This window comes from Alexandromys fortis, unplaced genomic scaffold (assembly GCF_014885135.2).
Source record: "Alexandromys fortis isolate MF-2015 unplaced genomic scaffold, M_Fortis_MF-2015_v1.1 scaffold_140, whole genome shotgun sequence".
Classification (NCBI taxonomy): Eukaryota; Metazoa; Chordata; class Mammalia; order Rodentia; family Cricetidae; genus Alexandromys; species Alexandromys fortis.
This window is the reverse complement of record NW_026068048.1, coordinates 219584-244186: the sequence shown is the minus strand read 5'-3', so window position 1 is coordinate 244186 and position 24603 is coordinate 219584. Positions and strand designations below refer to the sequence as shown.

Sequence of the window (24603 nt, the reverse complement as noted above, 5' to 3'; positions counted from 1 at the left end):
ATGGCTATACTATTGCTGCTGGCTCTGGTGACCATGATGCTGGGCTTGGCCACAGCTGGTCCTGTCCTTCCTTCCAAGCCCACTCCAGCCAGAACAGGCTGTCGCATTGGCATTTTCCAGTCTTTGGTGCGTTGCTGCTACCATAATGGGCTACCCTCCATCTTTCCTACTGGGATGAAGATGGCAGCCTGGCACCGTGGGCTAACCTCTAACCTTCTGCTATCGGCTAGGCTTGAATCTTGCAGCTTTGACCTGTCTATCCCTTCTGCCATGAACTCACCTCAAACCCTCCCACCAGGCCAAGAGTCACTCTTGCTGCTGCGAACTAGGCCCTGTCTCTCCTGTGTGGGCTAACCTGTGTCTTTCTCTTCAGGAGGAACGGCTGCTCCGGAAGGATGTCCAGTGCAGCCTCAGTCCCTGTCCCAGCAGCCGGAAACTGGAGGCCAGGGGAGGGTCACCCTTGCCCTATCGCTTTCATCCCCAAACCCCGTGTCCCTCAAGTGCCTCCACCCTCCCATGCTTATCTGGCTCCTTCAGCTCAGTCTCTTTTGGGGGCCAGGGGGACAGAGGGGTCTCACTATGCAGGCCAGGCTGGCCTCAGTCATGAGGTCCTGGAGACCCTCAGCCTCAGTCTCCTGACACGCTGGGATCGTAGACACATGGCTCCACACCTGGCTCATATTTCTCTGCCTGTCTGGCACCCACGCCCCGTCCCATTCCCTGCTTCTTTCTCCCTGTTTCTCCTCACGCAGCCTCTCCCTTCTGCCCCTCATCTCTTAAGATGATTGTTCCTCTCCATCCTCCATCTTTCCATACAGCCCCCTTCACCTCCCCTACCTCCCTATTCTGTTCTCTTCTCCCCAATCTACTAAAGCTCTGTGAACCCAGAGTCCTGTTTGCTTGTCGCCTTTTCTTTGCCTTCACCTGTCTCCTCCCTTCCTTTCTCCTCACCTGGACCTTCCTCATCTGTATTCCTCCTCAAACACTCCTGATCTCTGGATCCCTCTTGTCCACATCTGCCTCCACCAAGTGTCCTGCACCACCTTCCCCCTGTATTGTATTCCTTACACAACCCGACTTACCTCTGCCTTTTGGGGTTTGGGGCAGGTGTGTATGTGGTTATAGGGACTCAATTCAGGTCTCACACAGACTAGGTAAGTCCTCTACCACTGAGCCACACCCCAGCCCCTCACTGGGGGATTCTAGGCAGGGGCTTTACCACTGAACCACACCCCACCCCTCACTGGAAAATTCTAGGCAGGGGCTCTACCGCTGAGCCACGTCCCCAGGACATCCTTGGAAGATTCTGGTCAAGCACTCTGAGCCACACTCTCGGCCATTACCTCAGCTCTCTTACCTGTTTCTCCTGATTACCTGTTATTTCTCGCCTCTTCTCAGGTTCAGGGGCGCCCCAAGGCCCTGCAGGCTGATCTGGCCCTGACACTGGAGGTCCTGGAGAACGTGACTGACTCAGCCCTGGGCCCCATCCTGCACCAGCCTCTTCACACACTGCGCCACATCCAGTCCCAGCTGCAGGCCTGTGTGAGTCCTGAGTCCCTGGCTCCTCTACTTTGTGCCTCCAGCCACGGGGACGTCTCCTGTGTCCCAGCAGCAGGTTCACAGTCCCCTCCTCTGTCCACAGACACAGCTCAGCCCACAGCAGAGCCCGGGTCCCAGAGTCACCGCCTCTCCCGCTGGCTGCACAGACTCCAGGAGGCCCAGGAGAAGGTGAGTCTGGAGAGGGAACCTGGATCTGCAGAGCCTGGGAGCCCTGAGTCCTGGCAGCCCCTGAGCCAGCCCTGTCCTTTCAGGAGACCCCCGGCTGCCTGGAGGCCTCTGTCACTTCCAACCTCATGCGCCTGCTCATCCGGGACCTGATGTATGTGGCCGCGGGAGATCAGTGTGTGTGGGGTGCAGTGGCCTGGCACAGCGCATCCAAGGCTCTGGACTCCACACTGGGTCCCACCCCTCCCTTATTTCCTCTCACTCTTTATTTATGAAGCTGCGGTCCAAGCTGGGTTTATTTTTCCTATTTTTATACAACATATGCAAATAAACAGCGAGGAGTTGGACCCTTCTGTGATCCTTGGGTGTGTGTTCGTGTGTGGTTGTGGCATGCAGCTGAGTGTGGATGACTGTGGTGCAGAGGACATTCGAGACTGTGCGTTTGTGTGTCTGTCTTCTGTGATGTGTATCCAAGGGACCACCTCTCCAAACCAGCAACTAATCAAAGATGTGTCACTGTGGTCTGTCCACATTCACACATGTTTACAAACATGCTAATAAGTCTTTCTCTAGTCTGCATGTACCGTGTATCTCTCTTTTAAACGACTCTGGGACAGATGGGGGGGGGTCTCGCTCATTCAGGAAGCTGTCATCTTATAAGAAATCGAAAACCCAACAGGTTGGACAAGGGTGAGAACTTTAGGTTTGATCCCCAGCACCCATGTAAAAAGGGAAAAAAAAAAGATACAGCCAACTTTGGAAATGGACACAGGACAAGGATCCCTGGGGCTAGCTGTCCACCCAGTCTAGCAGTTGGTAAGCTTCAGATTTAGTTATAGACCTTGGCTGAAAAATAAAGTGAAAAACAATTGAGAAGACACATAACATGCATGTCAGGCCTCCATGCACAGGCGCATGTACGAGCAAGTACACACACATTAAAACATGCAGACGAGGGGCTGGAGAGACTGCTCAGCAGTTAGGAGCACTGGCTGCTCTTGTAGAGGACCTGAACTGGAATCCCAGCACCCACATGGTGGCCCACAACCTCACATACATAATTCTAGTCCCGGGGATATGATGCTGTCTTCTGGCTTCCATGGGCATCAGATATACCCTTAGTGTATATACATATATGCTGGCACTCATGTGTGCATAACATAAAAATAATCACATGCTTAAAAAAAAAGATGGAGATCAATTCAGAAGACAACTGGTGTTGACCTTTGGCCTCCACATGCACATATAAGCTCATACACACATGTGCAAAGCACAGACACACATACATCTAAAGAAAACCCAACTCATATGGCAGAAATAATAAAGAATTTGTCATAACACATAAGAACGTGTGTATTGCTGGGCAGTGATGGCACACACCTTTAATCCCAGCACTTGGGAGGCAGAGGCAGAAGGATCTCTGAGTTTGAGGCCAGCCTGATCTACAGAGTGAGTTCCAGGACAGCCAGGACTACACAGAGAAACCCTGTCTCAAAAAACAAACAAACAAACAAAAACAAAAAAACAAAACCAAATGTATTGCACTCCACAAGACTGTTCAGCACTAACACTGTGGACATGAGCTTGGTATCCAGGAACCACACAGTGGAAGGAAAGAACTTACCCTCCAACTCATGGTCTGAATCCCCACAGCCCCTAGACTGTGTACATTTTAAAATTAGTATTACCTTCTGTGCATGGGTGTTCTGGTGTGTCTGTGCACCATGTACATGCAGTACCCACAGCTGCCAGAAGAGGGCATCGGATCCCCATAACTGTGATTACAAAGGCTTGTGAGCCACCCTGTGGGTGCAGGGACTCAAACCCAGGTCCCCTGGAAGAGAAGACAGTGCTCTTAACCACTGAGCCATCTCTCCAGTCCCCCAAATGTAATTAAATAAATACATAAATAAAAGAACATGTGTATTATTCTGGGTGTAATGGTGGGCATGACTGCAATCTCAGCCCTGAGAAAGTGAGGGCCTGAGAATCAGCGGTTCACAGTCATCCAAAGCTACACAGCCTGGGCGACTTGATGTCATATCTCAAAAAAAAAAAAAAAAAAAAAAAAAAAGCAGAGAGACGGTGAGGTGGTCAGGAACATTCTATTGTACACGGACCTTGCAACTTCATGCTTGCTTATGTATGTGTGCTTGTGTGTGTTCGTGTGCACACACACGATGTAGATGTGCTTTGTGTGAGTGCACCTGGAGGACAAAGGACCTCAGCTGCCACCCCTCAATAACTGTCCACCTCGCTTTGTTTTACTTCCTAGTTGTCCTGTGGCTTGCCAATTAGGCTATGCTAGCTGTACGGTGAGCACCACAGACCCTCCCATTTCTTCATCCCTGGTGGTGGATTACAAGCACATGCCGCCATGCCTGACTTCCCTCCACTCTGGAGAATCGAACTCGGGTCCTCATACTTGTGGGGCTAGCACTTTACTACCTGAGCCAGCCATCTCTCCAGCCCCAAGAGTGTATCGCTTCTATCATCAAAATATGGAAATAGTGAAACTCAGATAGATAAATGGATAGATAGATAGATAGATAGATAGATAGATAGATAGATAGATAGATGATAGATGGATAGATGGATAGATGATAGATAGATACATAGATAGATAGATAGATAGATAGATAGATAGATAGATAGATAGATGAAAGATATAGATGGATAGATAGAGACAACTACTTTGTTGGTAGTTGATAAAATCACAATTTCCCCCAAGATTCTGTGGAACTGTGGGGCATAATGATGTGGGGAGTTGAGGGGTTGGGGTGCAGCTGGAGAGATAACTTAGCTGTTAAGAGCCCTTGCTGTTTTTGCAGAGGACCCAAGTTCAGTTCCAGGACCCACATCTGTCTGGAACTGAATCTGCAGGGGATCCAGCATCTCTGGCTTCTGTGGGCACTACACTCATGTGCACACCCACCCCACACACACTTAAAAAAAAGTTGAAGCTGGGTGGTGGTGGTGCACTCCTTTAATCCTAGCACTCAGGAAGCAGAGGCAGGCAGGTCTCTGTGAGTTGTAGCTCAGGCTGGTCTATGTAGTAAGTTCCAGGGCAGCCAAGGCCATGTTGAAAGACCCTGTCTCAAAACAAAATCAACAAATAGAAATAAAATTTGATAGAAAGGTAAATAGGTAGATAGATAGATGATAGATAGATAGATAGATAGATAGAAGATATATATATATAGAGAGAGACGATATATAGATAGAAGATAGATGATAGATAAATAGATAGATAGATAGATAGATAGATAGATAGATAGATAGATAGAAGATAGATAGATAGATAGATAGATAGATAGATAGATAGATGATTGATAAAGAGCTGATGGGATGATTCAGTGAGTTGAGGCACTTGTCATTAAGTTTGATGACCTAAATTCAATCCCAGGGACTCACAAGGTGGAAAGGAGAAAACTAATCATGCAAATTGTTCTTTGTCTTCCACATGTACCACATGCATACACAATGAATGGATGGATGGATGGATGGATGGATGGATGGATGGATGGGTGGATGGGTGGATGGATGGGTGGGTGGATGGATGGGTGGATGTAGTTTAAGAAAGAAAAGCCAAGTACAGTGGTTCGTGCCTATAATTCCAGCACTTTGGAGGTAGAGGCAGAAGGATCATGAATTTAAGGCCATCCTTGGCTACATAAGATCTTGTCCAAAAACCTGGCATGGTTAGTGGACACCTTTTATCCCAGTACTTTCGAGGCAGAGGCAGGTGGATTTCAGCGAGTGAGTTCAAGTAGGAAATTCTAGGTCAGCCAGGGTTCTATAGTGAGACACTGGGGCTGGGGTTAGATGACAAGAGAATCCAGCTAATATGTTTTAAATATCTGGAACATTCTGTTATGGGGCTGGAGAGGTAGCTTCATGTTTTAGAGCAGTGGCTGCTCCTCCAGAGGATCCAGGTTCGAAGTCCCAGTACATACATGGCAACAGTTCACAACCTTCTGTAACTGCAGTTCTTTTTCTGGCCTCCTCTGGCACCAAGCACAGACACTGTACACAGATAGGCATGTAGGCAAAACACCCATACACATAAAATAAAAATAAATAAAATATCAGTACATTCTGGTATCATCTGACTGTTTGGAGTCTAGGGGTTTGTCATAGACCTGTTTTCCTGTGTTTTTCCTCTACCTTCCTTTAAAAACTGATGATAGTCTTACATTCTGTTCTCAGTGCTGCGTGGCTACAAAATGCCTGCAGAAACTGCAAGTCTCATATCTTCATAACCAATAAATTAAGCAGAAAGGAGAAAAACAAATGAAAAATGTCTCTCTTTTTTGTATATTGAAGAAGAAAACAATTGCTCCAGGCTGGCCTCAAAGTTACTATGTAGCAAATGATGACAAACTTCCAATCCCCCTGCCTCAGCCTCCTGAGTGCTGGGATCATAGACCTGTTCCACCAGGACCATTTCTTTCTTTGTGGCCTATTTTATTTTATTGTTTTTCAAGATGGGGTTTCTCTGTGTAACAATCCTGGCTGTCCTGGAACTCTCTGGCCTCAAACTCACAGAGATCCTCCTGCCTCTGCCTCCCAAGTGCTAAACTGCAGGCATATGCCACCATGCCTAGCAGCTCATCTATTTTATTCATTGCTAAGGCTCCTCCCCTGGGTCAGGCATAAGGTACATGCTCAGTAAAGCTTATCCACCCATGAGTTGCAGGGCAACCAGAGCTACATATCGTGAGCCTGCTTCTTACGGGAGAAACCACCTTTCGTCACGCTGTACTGACTCACACGTTAGGCAGGATATGTGAGCACAGGGCCCAGCTGGTGGGAGCACGCCATACTTAGGTATCACTGTGAGTGATATGTATATTGGGCCAGTGGGTGAGGGATCCACCTGGCCTGGAATTCTCCAGAGCTGCTGTCCTTGCTGCTTCCCACCCTCTCTGCCCAGACCAGCTTCCTCCCTCTGGCTCTGTTTCTATTTCTGTCTTGCTTTCCTCCTCCCCAGGCCTCAGGGGGCCCCTGGCTGGCTTGAAGCCTTCTTCATTTTTCCCCAGAATTAGGAACAAGTTTTCATAGCAAGGTATCTGCAAAGACTGAGATGCCCAGAGCCCCTACCATACCTCAAACCACTTTGGCCTCCCCAGGCAAGTTCTCTGTCTTTAGTGAGCCCCTCCTCCATCACCCTCCACTGCTCCAGCAGACCCTGCTTCACTTACCTTCCCTCTTGCTCACACAGGTAAGCAGAGTTCTACTCCCTTAACAGCTGGCTTTGGAGACTCAAGTTCGGCTAGGGTCACTGAAGCCATTCCCCAGCCTCCAGACACAACTCCGGGGGCAAACTGCCAATTCCACTTTCTTCATGGAAAGCAGACCAGGGTGGAGCCCTCTGACAAGAGACTTCCCTTTCTTCTGGTTCTGCCTTCTGTCTGTAAAATAGGACCATGGATATCTATCCTCCACAATGTGGGCAGCCAGGAGGAGCGGTAACTGCCCAGCTGAAAGGGCTTAAAGTTGAGGATGGATCAGAAATCAGTCCGTCTGCCTTTTTACTGTTATTGATGTTTGCAGTTTTGAGACAGTGTCTAGCTATGTTGCCCAGGCTGGCCTCAAACTCCTGGGCTCAAGAAATCATCCTGCCATAGCCTCCTGAGTAGCTGGGGGTCCAGGTGTGTCATCTTGCCCAAATCCACCTGCCTTTTCATTCTTTACTTATTTTGGCAAAAGCAAGCAATAAAAAAAAAACCCAAAACAATGACAAAATCAGGGTCTCATGTAGCCACATGCTGGTCTCAAACTCTGCATGTAGATGATAATCTTGAACTTTCTATTCTTTAAAATTTTTGATTTACGTGTGTGTGCCCGTGCATCACACACGTGTCCATGGAAGCCAGAAGAGGACATAGGATCCCCTGGAACTGGAGAGCTGCCATGTGGGTGCTGGGAATCAAACCTGGGCTCTCCATGAGATTTAGCAAGTGCTCTTAACACGGAGCCCCTAGTCTTGAACTTTAAAAACATTTTTTGTTTACTTGTTTGTTGGGGGTATACATTTGCTATGGCACGTGGATCCCAGGGGTCAAATTTAGATTGTCAGGCTTGGTGGCAAGTGTCTTTACTCACTGAGCCAACTTGCCAGCACAGTCTTGAACTCCTAACTCTCCTGCTTTTACCACCCAAGATTATGGGCATGCTCCCCCATGCCCAATTTCTACCCGCACTGTTAAATCTGTTTTCTCAAGATATATACCCATACACCTGGCCCTCCAGAGGTTTAAGGGAGGACAGCTGAAAGTTCAAGGTCAGCCTGGGCTACATATATCAAGATCCTGTCAAAAAAAAAAAAAAAAACCCTGCTGGTTGTGATGTTGCATGCATACAGTCTCTACACTCAGGAGGCAGAGACAGAGGGGGACTACCACACATTTGAAGCCAGTCTGAGATCAGGCATGGCAGTGCAAACCCACAATCCCAGCATTTATAGAGGCAAGAAATCACAAAGTTGGGAGGTTAACCTACCCTCTATAGGGGGTTTTCAGAGAAACTCAGTGCTACATAGGAGACCCTGTCAAAAACTATATATACACACATATAAGCATACACAAACTCCCGTATGTATATATAGGTGTCTGTATGTGCCTGAGATGTCTCGGTTGGTAAAATGTTTGTCATGCAAATATGGGGACCTCAGTTAAGACCCCCAGAACCCACATAAATAACACATCTATAACTCCAGTGCTGGAGGCAGAAGTGAATATCAGAGAACCCAGGAGTTCACTGGCCAGACAGTCTAGTCAAATTGATGCGTCCTGTGAGAGACTGCCTCAAAAAATAAGGTGGGGAATGACGGAGGAAGATAGCCAACATGTGCCTCTGACCTCCCCATTCACACATAGGGATGAGTGTACCAGCACATACATGTTTTACACACACACCAAATAAGTAAATAAATACTATGTGAAATTACTTTTTGGTTGTTTTGAGATAGACTTACTATGTAGCCCTAGCTGGTCTGGAACTCATTATGTCGACCAGGCTGGACTCCAGATCACAGCTATCTGCCTGCCCCTGCCCTGCAAGTTGTGGGATTAAAGGTGAGGGTCATTATGCCCAGCTGAAATTACTATTAAATAAACTCATCTCAACTTTCCACCTTTCTGGTTATGCCGGGACATGTTGTCTAACCCACCTGGCCTCAGGGTCCTCACCTGCAGAGTGAGCTAACAGTACCGACTTCCTAGGGTTACTGTGAGGATTGGTTGGTTTAAAGGTTACCCACACAGTGGCCACCTGTCAGTCATTTTTTTGCTACTTCCCGCCTCCGAGTCTGCCTGCCAGTTTCTCAATCCTCACTGTCCTGTTCTCTTCAGTCTGATTCAGAGTCCTCCTCCCCCGAGATAGGCGCGTGCGCACACACCACACACACACACACACACCACACACTGGTCAGCAGAGCCGCCTCAGACACAGAAAAAAGTTTAATTCTGCTGCGGCGGAGGGTCCCGGCTCCGATAGAGGGATTTGGTTTTTGGATTTTGTCTGTGTGGGGATTTGTTGTGGGGATGGGGAAGGCAGAGGGAAGAGTCTGGTCCTTTGTGGGACCTGCCCGGGAGATGGTGAGCAGAGGGAATCAGGAGAGACAAGGACACAGGACAAAAAGTAAATAAACTAAAAAAATCAACGGCGGTCGGAGGAAGAGACGACCATGGGACAGAAAAAAGAGAGACAAGTACAGAAAGACAGACGACAGTGGGCAGGAAAGACGAGGACACAGAGAGGAGAAAGGAGGAGCCCCTCCCTCCAAACCAGACTAGGTGGGACCAGGGAGGGGACTGGGGTCGAGGGGACTGGAGGCTTTGGAGGCCGCCGCGGGGCAGAATGAGATCTAGTCCAGCCAGATACAAGGAATGGGCCCCTCGCCCCTGCCCCAGGGTCCCAGGTGGGGGAGGGGACTCGTGTCTCAGTGCTGCAGTGTGGGGGGGCCCCGCCCCTCCCCGCGCTTCGCTGTGTAAGGCACCGGCTCCGGCAAGGTCCGCGAGCGCGCGGGGGGCGGGGCGGAGGAGTGGAGTCGGAGAGGCCGTCGGCCCACCTCCAATCACGGACTCGAGTGGGCTCGGCCCTGACTGCGGCTGGCCCCGCCCCTCGCGCATCCCTTCTCTCCAGCCTTCCCTGCATCCAGCCGGGCTGGGCAACTAAGTGCGGCCCCACAGGCGTCCCGGTGCCCGTGCGCCCGCCGCTCACACGGTACTCTCCAGCATCCATTCGGTGCTGGTGAAGGCCAGGCGTGCCCGGGCGGAGCCCAGCCCCAGGTCTCCATCTTCCCCGGCCGCGCCCCCTCCGGCCCCGTCCAGGTGTGGCGTGGACCGGTGGCGCTTTGTCCGGCGGGCGCGGCGCGGGTAACTGTGGCTCTGGAACAGCGCTCCGTAGTCCCCGTCAAAGGAATAGCGTTGTTGTGGCCTCGGTCGGGCCGGGGCTCCCCCAGGAACCAGAGCTAGCGTCGGGGGCGCTGAAGTTGGAGGCCCCAAGGCCCCCGAACGGCTCCTTCGAGGACCAGTTACGGCTCTAGATTCCTCCCCAGAAGTTTCCTCGGAGGGCAGCAAGCACAGCGAGGTGGCCGAGCCACCCAGAGAGCGTCCAAGCACCACCTCTAGCTCAGTGGAAGTCGCCTCCGCCTCGGTTGCCTTTGCCTCAATGGCTGCAGGGACCGCCACCTCCCGCAGCGCCTCGTAGCGGTCTGGAGCCGGTGGGGCTGAGGGCTGCTGCGAGCCCGAGCCGGCTCCGTTGGTCTGAGAGCACACGTGGCTGACCCGAGGGGGCGACCTGGAAGTGCCCTTGATACGACGGCTGTCCCCATCGCCGTACACCTTGTAGCGAATCATAAGTAGAACGATGAAAACGAGGACCGAGGCTACGATGACGCCCCCGATGGCGATGATCATGGTGCCGCCCAAGAAGTGGGCCCTCAGCGGGCGGCACGGTGCGGGATCTCCCGCCGTGGTGAACTGCACACAGCCCACCACTCTGGTAGCCGGCAGAGCGGTGGCCCCATCGTCGTAGACTGCCAGCACACACAAGTCATAAGCGCGGCCAGCCGCCAGATCATTCACCAGGAAGGTCTGGCTGGTAGATGGAATCATCCTGCGAAAAGGGGTGGGATCAGGACGGATCTTAACCACACCCATCACTTTATGCCCCGACCAAGGGAAACAATGCTACTGGTGTCTACAGCAGCCATTTGAGGCCCTCCTCCATCAATAAAGTCAGCCTTTCTGGGTCGCGACTCAGGACCACGCCCCCGTGTCTACATGCTCCGCCTTCAGATTGATTTACCTAGAGCATCACCTACAGGGACTCTCTACTCGCACTCGCAGGGTGGACAGTTGTCATCTGCATATATCTACCATTTAAGGAGCTCAGTGTTGTGGCCACTCCTTCTAATCTACATGTCCTTCCTTCCTTCAGATGGATACTGACGTCAATAATTGGTTTATCCCTGCGAGGGTAATGGCTGAACTTTCAGTCCCTGGTTTTCACCCTGTCTCACCTCCTGAATGCTGAGATCTCAGGCTTACAGACATGCACCTCCACGTCCTCTTAGTTTGTTTGGTTTCGTTTTGTGAGGTAGGAATCAGACCCCGGTCTTCCTTTAAGCATTCTACCAGTTTAGCTCCATTCCCAGCCGTATCTACCTTGATATACATTCTTGCCTTTGCGGGAGAAGGCATGCTGTAGACTCTGCCCCAGCTCTGGGTAAAAACTCCTAGCTCAGTTTCCCAAGCACCTCAGCTACAATTTCCCATTCATTCCCCTTCTAATTGCACTCTGGCTTACAAGTCGTGTCCCTTCGAGTCACCTTGAGACAGCTCCTCTAGAGGCAGCCAGCTGTTATATGTATGACAATCACTGTACCACCAGAATTCCAGAAATCTCATCTACAATTGACTAAGAAGCATGGGTTTCTTTTCTTCCTTTTTCTTTCTTTCTTTTCTTTTCTTTTCTTTCTATAGGCCAGTCTCCTCAAATGAGGTACACTGTATAGCAAAATTCTTCAGTTAAACATCTGGGAGTCACAACTCTTGGATAGGATCTCTTCTCTGTGCCCCCACCATACACAAGTGTCTTAACTTCTCTGTGCATCATTTAACATTTCTCATGGGGACAGTAAGAATCCCCACATCCCAGCGATAGCATGGGGAATGGATGAGTTAACATCTAAAACCTGACTATCTAAAGCTAAGGACCTCACCAGGAGCTGATATCCCATCATGTTGCTAGCAGCTCTGTGGGCTCCCATTCTAAGGCTACCTGCCCTCTTCCACATCTCTCTCTCTCTCTTTATAAATTACATTTAGTCTACAGCAATACCATCCTTAACAGGCCTTACCTCATGTAAATCATTTATTAATGTGGGCGTGTGTGTGTGTGTGTGTGTGTGTGTGTGTGTGTAAGGAGGAGGTCAGAGGACAACTTGCAGGAGTACGCTCTCTCCTTCCACCATGTGTGTCCCAGGGATTGGGACATGTGGGACTCAGTAGAAAGCATCTTGACCCCCTAAGCCATCTCACCAGCTGCACCCTCTATATTCCTCTTCGATCCACTTTAGGACACTCCCTCCCAGACTTTGTTCTCTTTTGTTGATGAGCGTATCTCGGCACAGTCTGTTTTGGCAACTTCCAGCCTCGGGGAACCCAGGAGTGTGAAGTGCACCCTGAGTGGCACACCCAGCACCCAAACCCACAAACTCTTCTCTCCTTCCAAGGACCTGAGTGGCTAACCGGGGATGAGTTCCACCTCTTCCTCTGTTTGAGACCCCAGAGAACAAGTCCCACCCCTTCTTAAAAGTCCTGCCTCATCCCTGCCCTGGCTTACCTGTCAGAGCTCCACAGGCCTGCCAGCCTTGGTCCTGAGACCCCCACCATGAAGGTCCCTGTCACCAGCCACCACCCTTCACTCCACGACTTCAAGCATAGGTCCCACTGTATCAAAAAGGCACTTGATTTTCTCATTAGGCTCCTTGCTTGTTATAGGCCACCCACCTCCAGCTGCCCTGACCTCCTTCTTGAATTAACTTTCCCTTTTTCTCTGCCAGAGGCTTAGATTGCCTTGTTTCTTCTCCCCAAATAACCAGTTGCTAGGGGCTTCCCCCTTCTCAAGGACAGTCACTGGCTCCTTAAGAAAGCCAGAGCCCATGAGCTTCTCATTGGCTGCCAGACCAGAGCAAGCAGCCAAGCAGGCTTCTAGTTGGCTGTCACCTCAGCCCATGGCTGCAGAGAGGAAGTTAACTCCTGCAGTGCTGGTCTATGGACAGCATCTGCAATGGAGGATGCAGGGCAGAACTGAGGCCCTCTGGAGAGAAGAGGAGTCCTGGGAACTTGCCCAGGTTGGGGTCATCAAGAGCTGCTAACAGGCTGAGTTTTAAACGTTTTCCCACCCTGTCACATGGTGACTGTGGATCGGAGAGGAGCAGAGAAGAGAGATGGGGGAACACACACAATCTGAATGACTGACAGATAAGCATCATCCATTCCCCTCCATCCCTGCCTGGCAAACACTAGGTATTCAATAAGTGTGCGTTCAAGCACATGAAAAATAGCTCTGCCGCTTTCTGCGTCTGAGAGCAAATGATCTCTCCCACAGCGCCTCAAGTTCTGGGTCTGAAAAGAAAGAGAATGGAGGGTGTAGTAGAGCCCCTGCCTAGAATCCCCCAGTGAGGGGCTGGGGTGTGGCTCAGTGGTAGAGCCCCTACTTAGAATCCCCCAGTGAGGGGCTGGGGTGTGGCTCAGTGGTGGAGCCCCTGCCTAGAATTCCCAAGTAAAGGGTTAGGAGGATTACAGACTGCCTAGCACGTGTGAGGGCCTGGTTTCAATCAACAATATTACAAAGAAATGAATGAATTAAAATAAAATAAAATAGAGGCTGGCAAGATGGCTCCATGGGTAAGGGAACTTGCCACCAAACCTAACAACCAGAGTTCAATCCCCAAGATTCACATGGTGGCAGGAGAGAACTGATTCCCACAAGCTGTTCTCTGATCGCTGCATGCACACTATGACACGAATGCCCCCCCCCCACACACAAATAAACGTAAGTTGAAGAATGTTAAGTGAGTCACACGCACAAAAAGGAAAAGTAACTTTAAATTCTTCAAATGAAATAAATGAAGTGATGGCAACTGCTTCATAGCAAAGTTGGAAGTAGAATACGGCCACAGCCGTGGACATAGTTTATAAAGGCTCCTCTTTGGTGTCTTGGCTTGCTGACTGCTTGTAAGAATGGGTCAGTCTAATCTATCTAGGGAGGGCATATGAGAGAATCAACGATGTCATCAGTGCTTGACAGCCAGAAGCAAAAGGAGGAATTGTGCACTTGGTATAGTCCCTGAAATCTCAGCATCCAGAATTCTGTGCCAGCCTGGGACTACACCATCAAAGGCTAGTCTAGACTACCAGGGTGAAAGCCTGTCTCAAAACCAAAAGACAAGCAGAGCCAAGAGGAAAGAGAGGCCCCTGGCAAGGAGAGGTCGCAGCCAAGAGACAGGCTTTTTTGTAAAGGGCTGAGCACACTCGAGTTGTTGGGACGACCACAGATGGGGAAATAGTTCTAGACCCTCTGATAACCCAAAGGAAGAGAAGCATGGGGCTAGGCACTCAGCAGTCATCTACAGTGCACAAGGAGGGCAAACAAGATGTGTCTATGCAGCCTGCAGCCCTTTACCAAGTGCCCTCTGTGTGTCATTCCTGCTGTGTGCCAGGGTCTGTGGCTGAGAGCCACGCCGACACACTACCAAGATGGACAGACCACAGGGCTCGGGCCCCACTGGACTCCTCGGCACCCAGGTACCAATGGTCACATTGGAAGCAGATAAGCTGCCTTTTTTAAAATTGTTTCGTTTGTTGAGACAAGATCTCGCTGTGTAGCCACTACATACTATGGACTGACCTTGAGCGGAAGATTCTCTTGCTTCAGCCCCTTAAGTGCTTGGATCACAGGCATGTGCCACCATGTCTGCCTCAGAGCTGACCTTTGTATTCAGAAAACACACATATTGAACACCTACTGTCTCCCAGGTAAGGATGGAAGCGAGGTAGGTAATTATTTCTTTATAAATTCTTATTTTTAGGGCCGGGCGGTGGTGGCGCACACCTTTAATCTCAGCACTCGGGAGGCAGAAGCAGGCGGATCTCTGTGAGTTCGAGGCTAGCCTGGTCTACAGAGTGAGCTCCAGGACAGTCAGGGGTACACAGAGAAACCCTGTCTCAGATAATAATAAATAATATATGAACTAATCTCTGTGCATTTCCAGCTTCCCCTTCTCTTTTCTCCTCTATAACCCACAGCCGCACCCGTCAGGGCCCTGTGCAGTGCTGAGCCGAAATGAGCAATGGAGGAAAGCAGCTGACAGCTATCCGCGCTAGGCCTGTTCTACCTCAGACAACGCGGAAGGAACTTGGGAGTACACATTAGACTTTTGGCAACTGACACAAGCTAGGGTCACCTGGGAACCTCAACAGAGAAAATGTTCCCATCAGATGGTCTGTAGGGAAGGCTGAGAGGCATGTTCTTGACTAATGATTGACATGGAATGGGAGGGCCCAGCTCAGTGTGGGCGGGGCCACCCATGGGCAGGAGGTCCTGAACTGTATAAGAAAGCATAGGGAGCAGGCTAGTAAGCAGCACTCCTCCATGGCCTCTGCTTCAGTTCTTGCTTCCCAGTTCCTGCCTTGAGTGTGATGGACTGTGGCCTTAGAGCTGTAAGACAAAAAATAAACCCTTTCCTTCCCAAGTTGTTTTTGGTCAGAGTGGGATTTGTTTGTTTGGTTGGTTTGGTTTGGTTTTTGATGGCAATAGTGTTTTTTATTATGTTTTGTTGTTGCTTTGGGACAAGGTTTCTCTGTGTAGCCCTAGCTGTCCTGGAACTCACTCTGTAGACCAGACTCAAACTCAGGGATCCGCCTGCCTCTGCCTCCTAAGTGCTGGGATTAAAGGCGTGCGCCACCACCGCCTGCCTTGGTCACAGTGTTTATTGCAGTAATAGAAACCAAACTAGAACAAAATAGAACTTTCTATTTTTCTCATGCTTTTTGCTTTCTGTTTCTATAATGTATCTGATTGGAATAGTACTAGTGACATAAATAGAAACATAACCATAAACACGTGTGTTTTATGTGCCATAATGTTTAACTGATGGAATTCATGATGAGAGGCCTCTGGAGAGCAAGTGATGCTGTCCATAAACCCCCTTGAGATATTTGTTGTATGGTACTGGGAATGGAATTCAGTGCCTCCCCAGCTTAGCAGGTATTCCACCCCTGGAGCCATGCCCCTGCCCTCACTGGGGATTCTAGGCAGGGGCTCCACCCCTGAGCCACACCCCAGACCCTCACTGGGGGATTCTAGGCAGGGGCTCCACCCCTGAGTCATGCCCCAGCCCTCACTGGGGGATTCTAGGCAGGGGCTCTATCTCCCTATAACTGAGCTCTTCTTTTTTTCTACTTTTAAAAATTTGAGACTGAATATCTCCAAGTTGTCCAGTCCAGCCTTGTCCTTGCAATCCTCCTGCCTCAGCTTTCCAAAAGGCTAGGATCAGAAGCCTGAAGCACCAGGCCCTGGTCACTTTTATAACTCAGTCCTGCCCTACACTGGCTCACATTGTTTTCCACAAACATCTCCTAAGTTCAAGAAACACAAAGACAGCACAGCAGAAAAGGAGGCAATTACAGGTCTATCCAAAGCCCCGCCTAAGTAAGGTTAACGGGATGGATGAGCAGATGGGGGGGGGGGGCAGGATGGAGAGGAGTTCCCAGGGCAGCAGCACCCCACTCACCTGTAGACCAGAGAGTCATCCGCAGAGCTGTTGTATTGCACTTGGTACATGCGGATGCCAGGCACTGGCCTCTGGGCCGGCCAGCGGATGAGCACGGAGCTGGATGTGAGTTCAGCAGCCACCAGCCGGCGTTCAGTGGTTGAATCATTGGCACCAGGTCGGCCTGGTGTGGCGATGTCAGAAGAACCAGGCTCAGTGAGAGGTGGTGGGGCAGCAGGCGGGGGTGCCATCAGTGGCAGAGGTACCACACATACCTCCACCGGCGCAGTGGCTTCCCCCGCAGCATTGGAGGCTATGCAAGTGAAGGTACCGCTGTCCCTCAGGGTGGTGATGGTCACATCCAGCGTTCCATCCCCACGGACCCGGGTCCGACTGGAGTTCCCCAGCAGCCGCCCATCAGGTGCCACCCAATGCACCACGGGCTCAGGGTCACCCACCGCCCGACAGCGCAGACTGACAGCCTGGCCCTCTACTACCAGGGCCTTGCCCCCTGCCTGCCGCGTGATGAGCGGGGGCTCACACAGAAATTCCTCCTCCGGGATGGACCAGAAGTAGCGGTCAGTGAGATGCTCGGGCGTGGCACATGTCTCCAAGTCATCCTCCCTGGTCAGGCGCCGCAGCCAGAGCAGTTCACAGTTGCAGTGCAGCGGGTTGCCACCAAAGCTGACGGTCAGTGGGGTGGGTGGCTTGGGCCCACCACCCTGGGACCTCAGGAAAAGCCCGTCGGGGGGCAGTTTATGCAAACGGTTAGAGGTCATGTCTAAGCGTACGAGTTTGTGCAGCTGCACGAAGGTACCCTCCGCAATATGATCAATGAGGTTGTGGTCCAATGTGAGGGTGTTCAAGTTCACCATCTGACCCACCGCTTCCCACGGCAGTGCCTCCAGGTTGTTGTAGGACAGATCCAGATCCTCCACAGTGGACAGGAAGGCATCAAAAGCTGCCGACTCCACCTTACGGATCTGATTGTTGCCGAGGATCAAGTGGCGGAGGTTACCCAAGCCCCGGAGCTGGTCTCCGCGTACCTCTGCCAGGCGGTTGCTGTCGAGGTGCAGGGCCCTGAGAGCACGAAGGTCAGCAAAGGCGCCGGCTGCCACCTGACCAATAGTGTTGCGAGACAGGGTGAGGTGGACCAGGCTGGTCATGTTGGCAAAGTCTCGACGACGCACAGCCGCAATGAAATTGTCAGTGAGCCGCAGCTCTACCACGCGCCTGTCAATGGCGGGTGGCACGAAGAGCAGGCCAGTCTTGGCACACAGCATGGTCAGCGTAGGTGCCACGTTCTGGCAGATGCAGCGACCAGGGCAGGGTTGGCCGCGAGATGCCCCTACCCAGAGCAGCAGCAGAAAGGGGAGAGCAGCAGGTGTTGGTGAGAAGAGCCCTGGAGCCATGGTGCAGGGGGGAGGCAGGAGAAGCGGGAGGTGATACCTGGAGGGGAGGAAGATAGTCAGCCAGGCTACCTGGCTCGATACCCCTGAAACCCTGGGAAGATAGTCAACCAGGCTACCTGGCTCGATACCCCTGAAACCCTGGGAAGATAGTCAACCAGGCTACCTGGCTCGATACCCCTGAAATCCTGGGATGTGCTGCTGAAAGTCAAACTGGATCCTTTAACTTCCAATGAATGAGTTCTGAACAACAGACTTCAAAGCAGCTGGCATACATGACCACCTTTTTTAAAAAAAAAATTTATTCATTCATTCATTTATGAGGCAGGGTCTCACTGTGTAGCCTAAACACCCATTGTAGGTCAGGCTGGCCTCAAACTCACTAAGATTAGCCTGCTTCTGCCTCCAGAGATCAGCCTGCCTCTGCCTTCCAAGAGCTAGGATTAAATGTCAGGCCATCACCTAGCCTTTCTTTTTCTGAGACAAAGTATCACTGCATCCCAGGTTGGCTTTGAATTCATGATCCTCCTGTGTCTGCCTTCTAAGTGCTAGGATTACAGATCTGGGCCAAAACACCCAGATCTGATTACAAAATTTTCATAGTAATTGGCAAATCACCACTGCGTTACTCTGAAGTCTTCTACCCTCCACCTGCCATGCTTCTAAGAGTTCCCCAGTTGCCCACGACCTCCCAGCCCACCAAATACTCTCAAATCACTGTTGGCCGAAACTTAGGACCAAGGATGTCAAACAGACACTCTTAATTCAAGTTCTAGCTGTGACACTTACTAGCTGTGCGACCTCGGACACATGTCTGAACCTTTCTGAATCTCGGTTTCTTCATCTGTAAAATGGAGAGAAGAAACAGGCCTTACTTTGGTGAGAATTATGTACACTCACGAGTGCAGCTGTCAAAACAGCACCTGCCACGTACAATGGGTTTAACACATACTAAAAATTATTCCCTGCAACACCACTGAGTGCCTAACACATACAAACACAGAACTGTGTGCGATGTGAAGAGTGGGTGTTATCATCTTAAGTATTATTAATACTGCGTATGTGTGGCAGGGTCAGAGGACAACTCTGTGGAACTGGTTCTTCCATTCCACCTTCATGCGGCTCCCAGGAAGCAAACACAGGTTGCTAAGCTTGTGCAGCAAGCTCCTTCTCTGATGGGCCATCTTGCTGGCTGACAGGTGCTTTACAATCAAAGACCTCTGAGTACAAATTCTGGCTCTCTCATTCACTAACTCTAGGAGACCACAGTAATGATTCCTATACCTAAGCCATAATTTCTTTATTTTTCTCCCCTTTTTAAGTTTTCATTGTTATTTTTCACTTGTTTGCGGCGTGGTGGTGTTACTATGTAGCCCAGGCTGGTTTTGAACTCACAAATCTCCCCAGTAGTAAGTTTTGTTGTTACTGAGACAAGGTCTCACTACGTACATCAGGCTGGCCTTGAATTCAGAGAGCCACCTGCCTGATTAAGGGCCTATCCACCACATCTGTCTTGTTCTTTAAGACAGGAGAGTATGTAGTACACCCTGTTTTACAACTTGTTGTACAGTTGAGGCTGGTTTTGAAGTCTTGATCCTCCTGCTTCAGCCTTCCAAGTACTGGAATCACAGGAGCATGCTCCCACACCCGGACAGGCTAAAATTTCGGGACTTTCTATGCTAAGACAATAACGTCTTCACTGAGTGTATGCAGGGGAACCACTGAGTACAGACGGAGCCCAGCACGCAGTGAGCACTCCATTCATGTTAAGGTCCTCCACCTAAGTCGGTGGACAAAAAAACAGAAAAGGTGGGAGAGGTTAAGAAAAAAGCATCAGCATCAGTCTGGGGAAGACCTCCTCTGAGTACAGTTTCTTTCTAGGTTCAGCTGAGCTCCTGAGCAGGAGGTGACTGGTACCAACAGTAAGTACACAGGAGGCCCATACATGCCCAGAGGCGCATGCGTGCACACACACACTATGCCTCTGCTTCAGGCAAAACCTTCCGGCGGGGATTCCCCCTCCAGCAGCTACAACCCACGACATGTCAGCTCCCATCACAACACAGGGTGGGCGGTAGAGGGGGGGCAAGGAGGAAAGGATGAGAAGGGGGCGTCCTTGAAGCTATTTCCTCCCACCCTGCCTATGCCCCAGCCCCCGCTGACCAACCTCCAAGAATCTGCGGGCCATGTGTGACCTTGATCTTTTAGCCCAGGGGAAGAAGACTGGGACCAAGAAAGTTGGAGAAAGGCTGAGAGAGTCAGAAGGGCCCAAGTGGGGAGGAATGGACTGACAGAGAGCCACTGAAAGGGAGCAGGGCAAAAAGACAAAGCAGCATCCCAAGTGAAGTAGGCTCCAGGTGTGGCTCAGCAGAACATGTGCTTGGAATCCCCCAATGAGGAGCTGGGGGCGTGGCTCAGTGGGAGAGCACTTGCCTAGAATCCAGCCAAAATCCAGCTGGGGGTGTGGCTCAGTGGTGGCATGTTTGCCTAACATACTTGAGGTTCTGGGTTCCCTCCCCAGCACTGCAAAAAGGGGACAGCCAGGTATGGTGGCAGACACCTTTAATCCCAGCACTCAAGAGGTTCAAAGATGTAGGCTAGCCTGGGTTGCATATGGAGACCCAGTCTCAAGAAACCAAGGAAGAGATGAAAAGGCAGGTAACAGTTGAATAAAGAATTAAAAAAAAAAATCTCAGTGAAGAAGAAAACACAGCAAAGAGGTTGAACCAGAGATAGACAGAAGAAGGAGGAAGGGAGAGACAAGTGGAGGAAAGAGCTGGAGAAACAAGACAGGGGAGAAAGAAACAGACTGAGGCAGGGCCAGGGCAGCCCAACATCTCTGAGCACCCCACCCCCATTCTGCCTTCCTCTCCCTCTAGGCTGCTGTTTTGTACTGAGGCCCAGGTCTGGCACACAAGCCTCCACCACTGGCAGCCCTGCAGGCACCTGCTTGCTTTGGGTCTTTTGGCCCAGAACCCTGTTCTCTGAAGCAAGCACAGAGTTTCTCCTTGTACAGCTGCAGCAGACTCATAGGTAGGACAGCTGCAGTGAAGACAGCCATCTGTTACCCGAAGGCACTGTAGCACCTGGGGTCAGAATCCCATCCCTCTGCGAGGGTTCACACCCCAATGCCCAGCTGTGTGTTACTTGGATGAAACAATATCACCCTCTGTGGCCCCCTGTACTCATTTGTGACAATGATGACACCTGGCTACCTCACATGGCCTTGGAGAAGGTTCAGTAAAAGTATTTAGTGGCTGGGCAGTGGTAATGCACTCACGCCTTTAATCTCAGCACTCGGGAAGCAGAGGCAGGCAGATCTCAGTGAGTTCGAGGCCAGCCCTGGTCTACAAAGTGAGTTCCAGAACAGCATACACACACACACACACACACACACACACACACACACACACACACATCATGCTTAGCCTATCCTAGACTATATACATGCTACATAAATGCTAGATGACACAAAATTGTGTGTGTGTGTGAGATGCTGGGGATGGAAACCCAGGGCCTTGTGCATGGTAAGCAAATGTGCTATGGGCCGAACCACACCCCTAGCCCTCACTAACGGATTCTAAGCAAGTGCTCTACAAGTATGCTATTCCCTCACCTTCTTTTCCTCCTCTTCTCCTCCTCCTGCCTTTTCCCCTTCTCCTCCTCCTTTTTCTGAAACTGGGTTTCACTGTGTAGCCCAGGTTGGCCTCAAACTCACAATTCTCCTGCCTCAGCCCATTGAATAATGGGATGACAGGCTTGTATCACCATACTGGCAGGGGTTAATCCATACCTAGAAACATTTATGAACCCTTACTGATAAAGTGGGACCCCATTTTCATGACCCCCCTTACCTATCTTGAGAGATGTCATATCCTGACATAGGGCCCCTCTGAACCTCCTAACCAGCATGAGATGAACTCTTACCCAACTACAATGTTCAGTGACTTGAGTGGGAGTGGGCCCCTGCCTCCCTGGACACTGTGGCATTCTGCACTTAGATACACTTAGGTAGAGCTCTGGGCCTACGCTGGCTTGCAAATGGGTGCTATCACCCCACATCCCTTGCCCAGCCCAAGGCACTATACTTACCTCTCTTCAAGAAGTCAGGGCCTGGGCCGGTACCTGCAAAGGAACAAAACCACTGTCAGCATCGTCCAGCTTCTTTCTAGTCGCTGAGGCCTAGCTTGGAGAGCATCTGAGTCAAGGGAACCCCTACAGCAATCACTTTCTCAGGCTCCCTGATACAGGAGCTTCAGACTCCTAGAGGGACCCAAAAGTCATGTCCAAACCTTTGGAGACTGAGCCAAACCCCAGGAGTCCAAGATGTTGAGCTTTGCCCTCTGGTGTCTCAGAAGCACTGGCCCCTTATCCCTTCCCCCACCTGCATCAGTTTTTGGAGTATGGAATTTACCTACCGCTCTTAGCAGCCCAAGAATTCTAAATTCCCACGCTTCTCTTTTTGATCCCCAGGAGCCTGGACTAGACATCTTATCCTTTAGAGCTCAAGAGTTCTCAAATGGGCTCCCCATTTTCAAAGACCTGAGTGGCACCCAGAGCGCAGAGGTCAGGCGGTTTCTATCATGCCGTCACATCTGAATCCACATCAACACTGGTGAGCCTATACCAAATGCATGTGAGCCCCAACCCAAGCTACAGGGGCATCACCTCAGTCTGGCTGCTCCCTACCCTCCAGGGCACGGAGCCCAGGATACAGTCACATTTGAGTTCCAGGACCACAGACTATGCCTTGCATGCTATATACAGGCCACACTTAAGACCCAGAAATAGGGTCAATCTTGTGCCCAAGGCACAGGTGCAAGGTACATGCCTAAACATACAGCACCTGATCCCCAGAGACTAGAGTAGAAGCGGACTCCCAAGAGAGACACACACCCTAAAGGACTGCATACACACACATACAGAAAGAGAGAGAGAGTTTCCCTTACACATTCACAAATGCACAGATACAGAGAGACCTATATGCCCCTTAACAGAGAGCCAGGCATCTGCATCTATATAGCTCTTGCACCCTTGCCAACACACAGTGGCTCACACACACAAGACTCACCTGCACAATGAAAGATACATAGGTGCACACTCTTACACACCTAGACACATTCATGCAACTTCACATGTTCCCACTGTGCAGCCATGAAGCTGCAAAAGCACCACCAGAAACACACAGGTACAGCAGACACACACTTCACACATGTACACAAAACCCTTAGCACGAACACACACTGACAAAGCTGAGAGCCGTGAACAAGCACACAGGCACTTTGCAGCCACTCTGAGAGGCTCACGCATCACAGATACACTCACACCACAGTCCCGTGAGGAACTAGCACACTTGTAAATGCACACAAAATAGCAAAGCACAAGCACAGTCAACAGCCCAAACAGCTCCACACTCACGGGTGGGTCGCTGCCATCCGGTCCTCACGGCCCTGAACTCCTGCCCCACCTACTTCCCAGGCCAAACACATTCTAACACCCTTTACACCCTGCCCCCAAAAGAACCAGGTACAAGCCAGGGTCAAAGTTCATAGTTCAGCAGGTGGGACTTCATAGGGAGGGGAAGGGGTTGAGTCCCAAAGCCCGGTTCCCAAAAGATTCTGCCACCAGCAGCCCCTAGAGTTTCCCCAGCCTTGTCATCAAGATATAGACAACTGAGGCCCTATCTGCAGATACCCGGCAGGTGGGGGAGTTAGGGTGGAGTGGGGTGGAAAGGGCCAGGTCTTCACCCCCACCCTCTACTCTCCACCCCTCACCCCCCACCCCAGGGCCCATCTGTCCATCCCCTCGGCCTCTCATCCCTCCATCTGTCCACCTCCCGGCCTCCCATCCCCCTCCCCAACCAGCGACGGAGAAGAGGAGGAAGACATGGCCGTCTCCCCCAAGGATCACTGAGGACGCCCCCAGTTGACATGGACTGCGGGAGCAGCCAAGCCCCCCCCCCATCCATACAGAGGCCTGGCCCCACTATGTGCTGAGCCTCAGCCCCTACCCCAGCAGGGTACCTGACACACACACACAGACAGACAGACAGACACACACACACACACACGCCCTCGGAGACATCCAACCCGCATCCAACACACACACACACATACACACACACACACATACATACACACACACCACGGATGGACACCCGAGCGAACACACCCGGCTCCGCAGCCCCTCGGATGGACATCCAACCCCGCCGGACACAGACCCCCAACGCAGCCAGCCGCACGCGCGCACAGGCCCACTGGGAGCTCCGCACACCTGGGCGCACAGCCCCCGCACACACCTGCACACAGCCCCTCGGACGGGCGCGCCACAGCCCCCCAGATCCGGCGCCCCGGAGTGTGTGGGACACACGCGCGCACACACGCACACATGCACACATGCACACGCACGGCCGACCGCGGCCCCGCACACGCCCGGATGGCCACACCGGCGGGGCGCCGGGCACACACAGGGCCGCGGGCGGGCGCACGCCGGGCCCCGCCGCAGCGCCGCGGACACACGGGCACGCTCGTCCCCGCGCCCCCGCCCGCCGCTTCCAAAGAGCCCCGGGGACCGCCGCGGGCCGCGCTCACCCAGCCCGGGGGAGGGGGCCCGGGGCCCGGCCCCGCCGCCGCCGCCTCGCGCCGCGCCATGGTGGGGGGAGGGCCGGGGGAGGGGGCGCGG

At 51.5% G+C, this 24603-nt stretch overlaps 2 protein-coding genes across 2 annotated transcripts; one reads left to right on the top strand and one right to left on the bottom strand.

The window, feature by feature from the left end:
- Nucleotides 1–9833, top strand: LOC126486687 (interferon lambda-2-like). Its single transcript, XM_050119057.1, has 6 exons — nucleotides 1–126; nucleotides 374–442; nucleotides 1399–1546; nucleotides 1643–1728; nucleotides 1812–1959; nucleotides 9724–9833. Exons 1-6 carry the CDS (start codon nucleotides 1–3, stop codon nucleotides 9831–9833), a joined length of 687 nt encoding a protein of 228 aa, XP_049975014.1.
- On the bottom strand, nucleotides 9165–24603 carry Lrfn1 (leucine rich repeat and fibronectin type III domain containing 1). Its single transcript, XM_050119296.1, has 5 exons — nucleotides 24513–24603; nucleotides 22015–22047; nucleotides 18712–18766; nucleotides 16535–17962; nucleotides 9165–10848 (listed from the first exon to the last, which is right to left on the bottom strand). Exons 4-5 carry the CDS (start codon nucleotides 17923–17925, stop codon nucleotides 9948–9950), a joined length of 2292 nt encoding a protein of 763 aa, XP_049975253.1. The 5' UTR covers nucleotides 17926–17962; nucleotides 18712–18766; nucleotides 22015–22047; nucleotides 24513–24603; the 3' UTR covers nucleotides 9165–9947.

Excerpts from the sequence above, each read along its gene's own strand:
- LOC126486687 (XM_050119057.1), top strand. The coding sequence starts at position 1 with ATGGCTATACTATTGCTGCTGGCTCTGGTGACCATGATGCTGGGCTTG. Across the intron at positions 127-373 it reads TTGGCATTTTCCAGTCTTTG|GAGGAACGGCTGCTCCGGAA; the intron begins GTGCGTTGCTGC and ends CTTTCTCTTCAG. Across the intron at positions 443-1,398 it reads CCAGCAGCCGGAAACTGGAG|GTTCAGGGGCGCCCCAAGGC; the intron begins GCCAGGGGAGGG and ends GCCTCTTCTCAG.
- Lrfn1 (XM_050119296.1), bottom strand. The coding sequence starts at position 17,925 with ATGGCTCCAGGGCTCTTCTCACCAACACCTGCTGCTCTCCCCTTTCTG. Across the intron at positions 10,849-16,534 it reads GATGACTCTCTGGTCTACAG|GATGATTCCATCTACCAGCC; the intron begins GTGAGTGGGGTG and ends CCCTTTTCGCAG.